At 40.7% G+C, this 12,603-nt stretch overlaps 1 protein-coding gene across 2 annotated transcripts in view; it reads right to left on the bottom strand.

The window, feature by feature from the left end:
* Positions 1–12,603, bottom strand: part of PTBP1 (polypyrimidine tract binding protein 1) — a 38,495-nt gene that overhangs the window by 25,535 nt on the left and 357 nt on the right. The window contains exon 2 of one of the 2 annotated variants that reach the window (XM_019538241.1): positions 7,641–7,671. The exons of the other annotated variant lie outside the window; for it this stretch is intronic. Within the exon in view, the coding sequence (XP_019393786.1) occupies positions 7,641–7,671 (31 nt within the window). The remainder of the gene's footprint in view (positions 1–7,640; positions 7,672–12,603) is intronic. 2 annotated transcript variants of the gene reach the window in all.

Here is a 12,603-nt window from a genome sequence, read left to right as displayed (position 1 = left end):
TAACAGTGGGAGCAATGCCTCTGTACAGTTGGTAGCAGGCATGTAGATCTAGGGAGTTACTGGAGTGCACCAGGATCTTCCCTAGGCTGGAAAAACATGTTTAGGATGGGTTTCAACACAGACAAGTGCAAGGTGATGCACCTCAGGAGGAAAAACTGGCACCATACCTACAGGTTAGGGAACTCCCCTCTTGTCAGCACGGAGGCAGAAAGGGATCTGGGGGTCATCACTGACTCCAAGTTGAAACATGGGCTGGCAGCGTGGAGAGGCAGTTAGGAAGGCCAACCGCACCTTGGCACGCATCCACAGATGCATCTCGAGCAGGTCCAAGAGGTGATCCTCCCCCTCTATGCGGCACTACTCAGGCCGCAGCTGGAGTACTGCGTCCAGTTCTGGGCGCCACACTACAAGAGGGATGTCGACAGCATGGAGAGGGTCCAGAGGAGGGCCACTCGTATGATCAGGGGACAGTCGAGCAGGTCCAAGGAGGTGATCCTCCCCCTCTATGCGGCACTGGTCAGGCCGCAGCTGGAGTACTGCGTCCAGTTCTGGGCGCCACACTACAAGAGGGATGTCGACAGCATGGAGAGGGTCCAGAGGAGGCCACTCGCATGATATGGGGACAACAGGGCAGGCCCTATGAAGACAGGCTACAGGACCTGAACCTGTTCAGCCTCCAAAAGAGAAGGCTGAGGGCGGATCTTGTGGCCTGTTATAAACTAGTCAGGGGGGATCAGCAGGCATTGGGGGAGTCACTGTTCCCCCGAGCACCGCCAGGAGTGACCAGGAATAATGGTCACAAGCTGGCAGAGGGCAGGTTTAGATTAGATATCAGGAGGCACGACTTCACGGTCAGGGCGGCTAGGGTCTGGAACCAACTTCCAAGAGAAGTGGTGCTGGCTCCTACCCTGGGGGTGTTTAAGAGGAGGTTAGATGAACATCTTGCTGGGGTCGTTTGACCCCAGTACTCTTTCCTGCCATGGCAGGGGGTCAGACTAGATGATCTGCTCAGGTCCCTTCCGACCCTAGAAACTAGGAAACTAGTGTTTGTTAGCCTCATTTGAAACAACACTCAGGACCAAGTGCCAATATTGACCAGAATGATTTTATGTTGCTGAAATATTAATGCAATTTAAACTGTATACTTGTCTGGAATTTCCAGTAGGGGCCTGTCAGTTTCATGCTTTATTTAAAAACTTGATCAATGCTAGGGTCCTCATTATGGTCAACCATGAACCTAAATTTAGAGACTGAACTGCATCCACAGTAGGCTGTCAAAGTATTTACCAGAATCTAAGAAAACGGTTGGGAAGGACCTCGGGGGGGGGTCATCTAGTCCAATGGTTTTAAACTTTTTTTTCTCCCACTTGTGAACCCCCCAAAAAATTCAAACGGAGTTGCTGACCCCTTGAACTGTAAGTGTAGGTATTTGTATACTTCTCATTGATCACAGTAATCTTTCATAGGCCCCTTAGACAGTCTGTGGACCCCCAAGAGTTTGTGAACCACAGGCTGAAAACCACTGATCTTAACCATCTTATACCATGGGTTTGGACAAGGCAACCATCTTAAACAAGTGAATGTGTAATCCATCCTTAAAACTGTACAAACAACCCTCTGGGCACAACTACCAGGAATACCTGAAAAAAGTTACCTAAGCTAGACAAAGCTGCAGCGGTCAGCATATTAAAGTACTTTATTGGAAAACTTGAAGGTGTTTTGTGCAAGCTTCTATTTTTTCAGTATTAAAAAAAAACCAAAAAACAAACAAAAAAAAAAAACCAGAATTGTTCAAAAGTGAATGTTGGGCCCCTAGCATAAAGCAGCCTGTAGTGAATAGAAGTCTGTAATGTGACTGCTGCTTGAATTCTGTTAGGGGTACAGAAAATAACTTGCTCCCCAACGTCTTACTGTAGAAGCCTATTCTTTGCCACCTCTTTTAGCAACACCATGGCTGTTCACTGCCTCTGTCCCTCTATAAAACTGAGATCCCTACTCTATTTTTGGCTCCTTGCAGAGAAAGACCTTTATCACTGGGTTTACAAGGAACCCACTGAACCTCTGCACTTTTTTAACCTGCCCATCCCTGACCTTCACACTCAGAAAAAACTAGACGCAGCTACTATGGAAGCACCTTGTAAAACAAACCTGCCCTTTGAATGAATAAAAGGTGTGGCCATTTTAAACAGCACAAAACACTTGAGCTGAAAGTAATCAAGTAATGCAGCCATTCTGGCTCCACAGGGCAGCACACACCCAAGCTTTATGATATGCTGTTCCCAACTCCCAAGCTAATTAACCACTTTGTGACCAATACAACAATGTTAGAGTGCTCCAACAGCAAAGCTATGCTTTTACAGCCTCTGATACACCCTGTATAAAAATACTGCTTTTCTCTGGGTCATTTAATTTGATACAGTGACTTGCCTTGCTTTTCCAAATAAGGAAATACCTTCAAGGTATAGTCTTAAGAAGCTGAACTAGAATGTGCATTTAACACAGTAGTAAAAAGGCAAGTCACATCTGCTTTGCCAAGTTGCAGAAATCCTTAGGAAAGGATTTCTAAAAATGAAACATCTGCTATGTGAAAGGAAAGACCAACTTCAAATTATAATCAGCTAAAAGACAGGTCACAAAGGATACCTGTGAACTTGGAACTAGATAAAGTCACCTTTATATGCTAGTTTATGCAGATGCATGATAGAACCAGGAGCTAGGAAAACCCTCAACCTCAAATTTAGCCATGGACACACTCTGATGCCATGTGACCAAGGCGAACTCTTACAAGTGTTCCTGTATGAACAGGGTTTACATGACAGGAATGAGGATCTATTTAATAACTGTGAAACATTTTACTTTGAATGCAATAGCTGATGAATAAAGAAGTCCAGCTTTCAAACTTCAAAACAAATATTTTCATTTATCCATTTCACCAAGTGGACATCTTAATTGGATTTCCTGCAAATCCCATCCAGGGGAAAAAGTTACAGTAGAGTTCAGAGCAGATTAAGAAAGAATGACTAGATTCACACAGCTTATTTGCTTGCGCATAAAAGTAAAATAGCAATTTTTAGTTTAAGCAAAGGTTTAGAAGTGATTTGAGGTATGCCTGCACAATTCCCCCAATGACAGGCGAGTTTATTCTATTGAGACTCTTAGTTACAACCTATACTGTGAGGTGCTGAAGGGATAATACTATAGTAGTATTATTCACTTCATTGCAAAAAAAGAGAGAAAAAAAGAAAAATCAAAGAATATTCAGTGCCTGCTCTCACATGGGTGGGTAGTGGTGGTGGGGGGGTCTTCCATTCCCTAAAAACTGATAACCTACTCCTCAGTTGAAGACATGGGAACATTAAAAAGTGAGGGGTTGGGAAAGGGATGGATGCAGGGAAAAGTCAACTGAAAAATTTAATTACACCCAATCACTAACATGTATTCCTGGTGTACCTACTGTAAGACATGTTACCACTCCTATTGCACATACTTATTTGCCTTGGGTTCTGACTGCTAATGTGGATACTTGAAAGGCAGCATAAACGCATGTGGCCTACATGTGTGATCATGCCTGTAACAGAAAATCCACAAGAGCCAGCTTGTTGCAGCCTTTGAACTAAAGCCATAGGAGGGACTGGAATTTCCTCACCACATTCTTGGCCCGCTGCCTGAAGCCATAATTACTGTTCCCATGGCAAAGATCCTGGCTTGGCCACAAAACCACTTCTATGCAGTCAGCCTGTAAGACACTCCAAAAAAACTTCTTAATGTTTGAAAAAAGCAAAGTTAACTTTTCAAGTGCCACACTTTTCAGCCACCAAACTATACATTCCCCTCCATTTTACTTTATGGAGCTGTCTGAGGCCTATGCTACAGAATTCCCTAATGTTAGACATCTGTACAGGAATTAATTGAGAATGAGATGTAACAGCATGTTCTTTGCTCAAAGAACAGCACTTTAGTATAAAATATGAACTATCATATATTAGTCTTTATTACAGTAGGGTCTAGAGGTGCCAACTGAGATTCAAGGTCCCAGTGTATATCCCTGACAAAATACAGTTCCTAGTCCTTAAGAAGAAACAAGGCACAGAGAAATTAAGGGACTGACGCACGATCACAAGTCCAAATTCAGAGCCCCAGCACCAAAGCTATCTACCCTTTCTTTTTAGATAGGAAAAGTCAGTTAAAGAAGAGGGAAGTTGTAAGGGAATCATATGTTTGGGTTGCAGCATTATTTCCAGCAGGGTCTCCTGTGACTGGAAGGCTCTGTACATGAATTAATGAGTTTCCCAAGATCATCTTTTTAGAATGGCAGAATTTGAAATTCAGTTGCATTTCATACATGTTTGAAGCCCTACAATACCTACTGAGATTATCAAAGAATATAAAAAAAATAAATAGGCACTACACCATTCAGAATGAATAAATGAAAAACAGTTCATGTGCAAATATACCAGAAAAACAACCGGAGGTCAAGCAAATTATTGTGTTCTGCCTATGGGGCTGGATGAAGTACAGCGCACCATTCCAATCCAATTACTGACTTAATCACTTAAAATAAATGGTTTAAAATCCAGGATTGCTATATATGAACTTGGACAGCTTTAGGTTTAAGATTTAAAAGGAAACCTCAGAAAAGTATTCCATAACCCTTCTTTCCACTTATGTTTTATGTAATTTTTTCATTTAAATACTCCCCCCTCCCCCGCCAGCATACTAGTGTTTGCCATTATGGCCATTTAAGTGGTGGGAGGGGTTAATCTACAACACATAGGCCAAGCTAGCACACAACCCCACCCCACCTGGCCCCCTGCTGCTAAGTTGGACAGCCTTGTTTTAAATTTAGGCATTTCCTACTGTACTAACAAAATGGTACATCTTTGTTTCTTGAGCTGAAGATCATTTAAGCTTATATAAAACAGAAAGAAAACCATTACTACTACTGTCTGCTTGTGCATATTCTGAACGAATAAGGTGGCGAAGGAGAATCAAATTTTAAAAAGTTACGATACTGATTTCCAGCCTTCAATGTCTCAGTGTCTACAATTTAGGGGCCAAGTCCATAAGCTTCCTTTAGAGCACAGCTTTCTGGCATGGATGCTACTGTTGGCACTTATTTTATCTCCAAAGGAATCCAATTCACATTTTTCACCGTTTAACCTATAAAATACATAAATCACAGTTCAATTGCACTGCTAGAAGAACAACTGTTTCAGAAAGAAAAGAAAAAAATCAGTTAATTTATAAAGTGATTTCAGTGATGCCCAAAAGATCAGATTTAAAATGCTGCTGCAAAGAATCACTGAAAATTCTTTCAAGAAAGACATTCAAACTGAAATGCTTCCAGGACCTTACAGAAACTTTCCTCTGCATTTCACCTAACCCAATTACTGGGAAAAAACATAGGAAGTTAGCACGAAGTGAAGGCAATTAGTAAGAGCAACTGCAAAAAATACAGTTCAAGACTGCCGCCAGTCAACTTACTTACCTTTGAGAAAGTAAATTTTCAACTTAAAACCATTCATACAACATATGACTGAATGGTTTTTAAGACTTAATGGAAGTACACATTAGCAAGGAATCAGGAGGCTCTCAGTGATGCAGTAAGATCAGTAAAGGATTAAAAAACAGCAGTAGTCATAGAATACCACCTTCTCCCTTGCCCAAAATGGACTTTAGAAGTTATTTCAGCACTGTATAACCAAGTACTTATCCTAAAATGAAATCCATGACCATTCAGGTCTATTAAGGTGCACTATTACAGAACATACATGAAGTTCTATTATGTAGCCTGGAGTGGAATGTACATTTCAAGCGCAAAATACTAATGAGTGCCCAGGTACAAAACTATTTTCAAAATATATTTAAGCAAAAATCTTACCCTTTTAGGTTATTTCAACACCCCCACCCTGTTTTGCTCTTGCCACTTTTTAATACTTCACTTGGCTTCCCCTAAAACATTTGCCTGAGCTGACAGGAGGTACCTGTTTCTAACATATGCACTTCCTCCTCTTGTTCTATTCTACCTTTTCTGATGTACTCTTTGTTCAATTTGAAGAAGTTGCCAAAGTGCAACTTCCTCCAGTCCCCATTTTAGACAACACAACATGCTCTCTTAAAGAATTAAAAGACATGAAAAGAGGTAAGAGGTATGCATCTCATATGTAATACCATATCCTGATTTCTTCCATTTTTCACAAAGACTGATGGATCTTCATGCAGCTTTGCTTTTATCTACCTAGGAATCTTCTTATGGCTTCAGAATCTCAAAGCATTTAGCGCTACTGAGGAGTCAAAGAATTTTAACTGAACATGTGAAATAATGAGACTGCACTGCTCAGAACAATGCTACACCAGTAAGGTGATGGATGGACTCTATTCAAGACCATTTTCTATGATTCAGTTTATAATATATAAACCCATCCCCATTAATTGTCAAAACCCAAGTTTCTCCTTCCTTCCCTATTAAGCAGCCAGGCCACTCATTCAAAGGCAGTCCTAATTGCAGACAAAGTACTCCAGCAGAAACATCACCAAACACTTCAGTGCTTTTGTAGCAAAAGCTCTCAATACATTGCCATTAGGAATAAGCCAGTTATAGCTTTCCCATACAGATATTAAAGAGAACACACATCTCTATCTGTCTGCTGCTGGTCACAAGTTTCAAAAGACTTTAAGAAGACTGCTTACAGTCAAAGCATTACCAATGTCCAGTTCTGCACCTTTGACATAAAAGAAACCATGTTTATTGTGAAGGCATAGCTTCCCCGCTAAGTTTTTTTGATTTGATGAAGTAAAAATTAGCAGTAGTATATCTATAACTAAGCAAAGCAGCATACTTTAAGCCTGTCTCACCAAGACTACCTTAATCCTTATTCAATACTTAAATAATAAGCTAGGCAATTTGGCAAAGAGTTAAATTTATCTTCAACTCTTTTGAAGGGTGTACGGGTCTGTGTGCACACGTACATGTGTGGTATATCCTACCTCCAGAACATTACCTAAAATATTCACAATAAACTAATGGGCTAGCAGTTTTCAAAAATGAGCTTTGCAGTATTGATAGGGAGGCTCCTGCCAGCACTTTGAGTTTCAGGGCTAGGTCTGGCATTATCAAAACTAAAAACTAGTAGGGTAAAGATCATATTTATTATCGCTCTAAGAGATAAGAATCAACAGGCGAAATGTTCTTTTTTTTAGTGGCAAAGGAAGTATTGCAACATCTAGCTGGACAGGGAATCCACAGAAACACAAAGGAGGTTTAAAATTATCAAATAAATTGACCACCAGTTTTTTTTTTTCTTCAAGAAGCACTGTCTATTATATGGATACAAAAAACAAGCTTATTTGGATACAACTTGGTTTTGGTGGGGAAATTTTGCTTTTAACATAATATAATTTTGTCTAGCACTTGCAAGTCTCTTCATGCAGCAGGGTAAAAATTGAGTTATAAACTTAAGTCTAAGCATGATAAGTTTTCAAAAAAAAAAAAGTCTTTTGACTAAAAGCAACTGATATACAGTACCAGAAATAGACTGTTTAAGACTGAATGGCTAACCCTAGTAAGCAAGCAGCTCGCACTAAAACTAGGTCAGATGCTGAGCAAGTGTAAAAAGAGAGAAAAAGTGAGAAGTGCCTACCTTTGTACCAACTGTTATATCTTGGACAATGCTGTAGAAAAAAAGAAAGAAAGGGATTAAAAAGTTAGATAGGTTTGCCACAAATATCCAGCATAGTTTACAGCAGTAAGAAAAAAAGCTAGTTAAAGTGCAGTTGTCTTTGCAAGTGAGCCAAGGACAGTTTATACAAGGGGAAAAATATATTAGATGGTGGTGGAGACCCAAGACCCAGCAGTGCTAGAAAACTGCAGCTCTTCCACCTTCTACAAGGGAGCTTTCCCTCTTTCACCAGTGAACCAAAGAAAGGAGCATACAAGGAACAGTCTAGTATTTAATGTAACCAGCACAGAACCGAGTTCCAAGTCAGTACAAGGACAGAAGTGTCAAAGTAAGCTCACTCATCCCTTTTCAGCACTGTCATCAGCCTCACAATATGGCACAATATTCAGCAAAAGGATTTATAAAGGGGACACGCTCAGCAGCGAGGACTCATTCATGCTTCCCCCACTGGTTGCACACTGGTGGAACTTCAGTGGTGCCAAAAAAAAGTGGAAGTGCTACCACAGCCTCGCCAGGCATTTTATTCTTATCTCACCGAAATGTGCTGGGGAAAAAAAAAAAAGCTTGTCCCTGGTAAACAGAACTTCCAGCCTTGCTGGCATAAATAGATCTAACAGTCAGAGTAACTGTGGGAAGACTGCTCCTGGATCTAGTGAGGGTAAGACCCAAATGACTCCAGGTGCCCATGAAAGACAGCCTAAACTTGACACTTCCTAAGCCATGAGTTACTGCCACATACTAACACACCAAAAATAAGTGGATACCAAGAATATCCAGAAAAGTTTATGGAAGCAATGAAAATTCTTAAACGGTGCTTAAGCTAGTCTCCATCAAAAGCCAGAATAAGCACGAGCTGGATGCAGCCACCTCCTACAAGGTTTGATAAACCTGCCTTTGAAGCATCTTGTACTAGGCATTACTGGAAATAGTAGTACTGAACTCAAAGGACCTCAGGGCTGGTCTAATATAGCACTTTCCATTATCAAGTCTCACTGCTCTGCCAACACGGGGACTGTAGTTTGAGATCATTAAATACTCACTGGAACAGCACCAACGTATATACCTTTTTGTAATGAGATGCAAAAGGAGAAAGAGTTCTTTAGCTCTGTGGACAAGGCTTTTTGGGTAAATCTGGTATCTTTTATTAGACCAACTCAAATAGTTGAAACAATTCTCCTTTGCAAGCTTTCGGGTATAAATACCCTTAGGCTGAGGAATGTGGGGAATTCTGCAGCTATATCAGGAGTATTGGTCAGAGTCTAAAAACATAGTAAAGCAGTTGTACAAGACAGAGGAGAGGCCCAATGGCTTTCCAGCCCTTTAAAGGTACACACTAGGCTACATACTTTGAATCGTCACATCATCCTGTTGCAATATTTATACAAATACTCAAATGAAAATGAATCCAACAGTCAGAAAAATCAACAGGGCTGCAGCAAACCCTTAAGGAAACACAGCAGGCAGTTAAGAAGTAGGCTCAGCTCCCTCGTGTAGGGCAGTATGAAAACAGATGTTCCCATGCTTGTATCAAGAGCCATTTTACAAGTCAAAAAGATTTAACACTACTAATACCTACATCTGCTAGGCTTTTCCCCTTGCATTTCAGTATTTTTAAGGGAATTAATACTAGTCAAATGTTTTAAATAGCCATTCATGCTTTGACAACTTAACAAATAAGCCTAAGTAGCAGTACAAGTCAGTTCAGCATCTCACACTTCCTCCTCAAAAACCAAGCTGCCATGTCACCATAACCCAGCAACTTCCAGCTGCAGTTACGATCTAATCCAGTGGTTGATGCCAGGAAGCTATACTATCTTCTCCTGCTCAGACTATTACTGAAAAAGCCTGGTATGAGAATGCAACATTTTACAATACCACTGTGTTCAGTCTCTGATGAAGACAGATGGGTTTTGTTGCATCGGGAGGGTCACCTCTAGTGAAGTAATTAAACCCATCTGGCACATCAGTTGAAAAATCCAGCCCAATGTTGTTGCATATAAACATTCCAACACTTAAAAAAAAAAAAAAAAAAAAAAGCATGTGTTTCTACAAATTAAGCTATGTAATTTCTGCCAAAGTGCTTTTTGTACCCTTAATCAAAAGGTGGAGAGTTGGGGAAAATCCTTCTAGAGAAGCAGAAACAGTGAGGGGCATCTCAAGTTTCCAGAGCTCTCGGAGCTACCCCCAAGCAATTTATCTGACTTCCTGTTCCTCTAAGAGGGCCTCACATAGAGGAAATGTTTTACATAAAGTAGCCTTAACAGTGGATGGTATTTACAATTATCCAGCAGGAATGGTATTTAAAAGTATCTAATATGAAAACTTTTTTTTATTTGCCAGTAAAATTAAGTTCTGGACTATCTTGCTAATTCACTGGATAGCTAATAACCATATGGAAAAAAAAATCCCAACACTCCTGTACAATATGTCAACAGCATTTAGACATAACATGATTTTGTTTTAAAACTACATATTTTCCCAATGTGTACATCTTTGCTAGAGGAGCAGTAATTTGCAATTTCCACTTGTCCTAGCAACCTTACTTCTTAAAAACCTTAAGTCTCCCACTTCTGAAGAGAATGCCCCACCAAATCTTTTAAAGTCTACTTTTACACAAAATGAAATGTCTTTCTTTTGCAATAAAAGAAGAGAAAAGTGGAACTGTAGAGACAGGCCAGAACAGTCCTTTAGGCTGTTTTCCATTTTGACTCCATCCATACCCAGTTCCTTGAACCTTTAATAAGGCAAGTAATACAAGTAATGCAAAAATAAAGCAACTTAGTAGTATTGTAAGTGATGCTATGGTGAAGTACAGGTTAAAGATCCCAGAGGTCACAGACAGGGGGTTGAGAGATGTGGAACAATTTCTAGAAGGAACTCTTATTCCAACATAAGCACGGCTGCCAGTGACTACCTTTTGAAAGGAACGTGAACCATGACTTGAGACCTGTAATTAGCCAGGAATAATTAAAATTGCAGGACTCATATCTTTCCCCCCTTCATTTTCTGCTGTACTGCATGGAATGTGAACTATTTTAACTTTCTTAACAAGCCTTCTTTCCTAAAAGTAAACCTAAATAGTTGGCAGGATATACAGTAAAAGCACTTCCCTTGAATTTTAAACCGATAGCACATGCTGCTTTTATTCAACTTCGTATGTTGAGCAATTTATCTGTTAAGGGAAGAGCAGTTAAACCCTGAACTTAAACCCTGAACTATCTTAACCACAAAAATATTGCTTTGCTAAATAAACCAAAGTATGGTTCAGACAAGCAGCTAGACCATGCTCCCTTTTAGAAAGAAATATGAATGGCCTGCTTTAGCGGGAAAAAGTGAGGCACCATTTTATTTTAAATAGTCACACTGGAGGAACCACTGATAATCAACATCTTTTTTCATCAGGAAATAGTTAAGAAAACTAGATGTTCACAGGGTTAGAAGTCAGGGATCAGCAGAGAAAAAAGACAGTTTAGGGGATGGCAGTATTAAAATAATGTTTCATTTTAACTTAATAATATTTTTCTCTCCAGGAGCCAGCAAGCTAAAAAACACCATGATCTGAAATAAACAAATCATTTCCTTCCAAGAGCTGCCTTTATTACACAGGGGATTTTTTACACAAGTGCCTCTAAATCCAGGCATCAAAGGGGTGGTGACTAAAGAAAAAAAATGCTACCTAACATACAAAACAGGGCGACACTGCTCTACATTGGTGAGGAAGGTTAAAGTTGATGGCTAGGGAGCACACAAAATGGCCAGGGAACACTAGGCTCAAGCCTGCTCTACTGTGAAAGCTTTAACCGGGGCTTTCCAGGTAATCTGTACACTGTACATGGCTTTTCACTCCTACTCTTGCCAAATGTATGAGAATTATCACATTGGTACAATAATTCTAACTCCTGTACAATACATGATCAATAATGGTAAGTGTTCAAGATGTGCAATAAATTTGGAGGCAACTAACTGATGCAGCATATGCAAAACCCAAGCCACTACCAGCGCTGCCAACTCTCATGATTTTTGGCATTGTTCTTAGAAGTTTATGCTTTGGGAATCTGAAAAATGTAGCAATATACACATACACCTATATACACACAGAGAGCATACATACATATATAAATTTAGTTCTTTTGTTTGTATATGTGTATGTATGTGCATGAGCATGTGTAAAAAGGAAGAGCTAAGTTTTTCAGATTCCTAAAGCGTAGACTTCAAGAACAACAGCAAAAATCATGGAAGTTGGCAACACTGCACTCCCACGGAGTCTCAACTAACTTTGGGGTTTGCTATCAGGACTTTATCACGCTTCAAAAATAAAGAAATGCTTCAGCTCGAATGACCCAGTTCTCACTCACGCACTGGCTAGCAACCAAAAAATTAAAGAAAATGTATTTGCACACATCTTTGCATACTTGTTTGCATATTTTTTTCCAGAACACAATCCTTATGAGAGGAGAGCCTTGGACGCTCAAATTTAAGACTTGGTCACGTTGTTTCCTTCCAACAAGCAGGCAAGTTCTTTGGAGCATGGTAGAAATTATGCATACATCCCCCCTTTACACACACACACGTGCACATGCATATGAGCTTTGGAACATGGCAGAAGTTGTGCGTAGCTCCCCCTTTACACACACCCGAGTGCTTTGGAGCATATCACCCCCTTTACACACGCGTGTGCTTTGCAGTGCTGCACAAGTTGTGCATACACCCCCCTTTACACACACACAAGCGCTCTGCACCGTGGCACAAGTTGTGTGTACAACCCCTTTTACACACACACACCCGGCTGAGACAATAGCGCCCCGCCCCGCTCCGGGCGCTGCCCCCTCCCCGCCGAGCCGGGCGGGCCCCGCACCCACGCACGCCTCTTGCACAAGCCCCGGGCGGGTCCCACGGGGGAGGCCGGATTCTCTAGCACGCACAC

This window comes from Crocodylus porosus, unplaced genomic scaffold (assembly GCF_001723895.1).
Source record: "Crocodylus porosus isolate Cpor-Errol unplaced genomic scaffold, CroPor_comp1, whole genome shotgun sequence".
In the NCBI taxonomy this organism is placed as follows: Eukaryota; Metazoa; Chordata; order Crocodylia; family Crocodylidae; genus Crocodylus; species Crocodylus porosus.
Note: the sequence above shows the minus strand (reverse complement) of the source record. Positions and strands in the feature narration are given on the sequence as shown.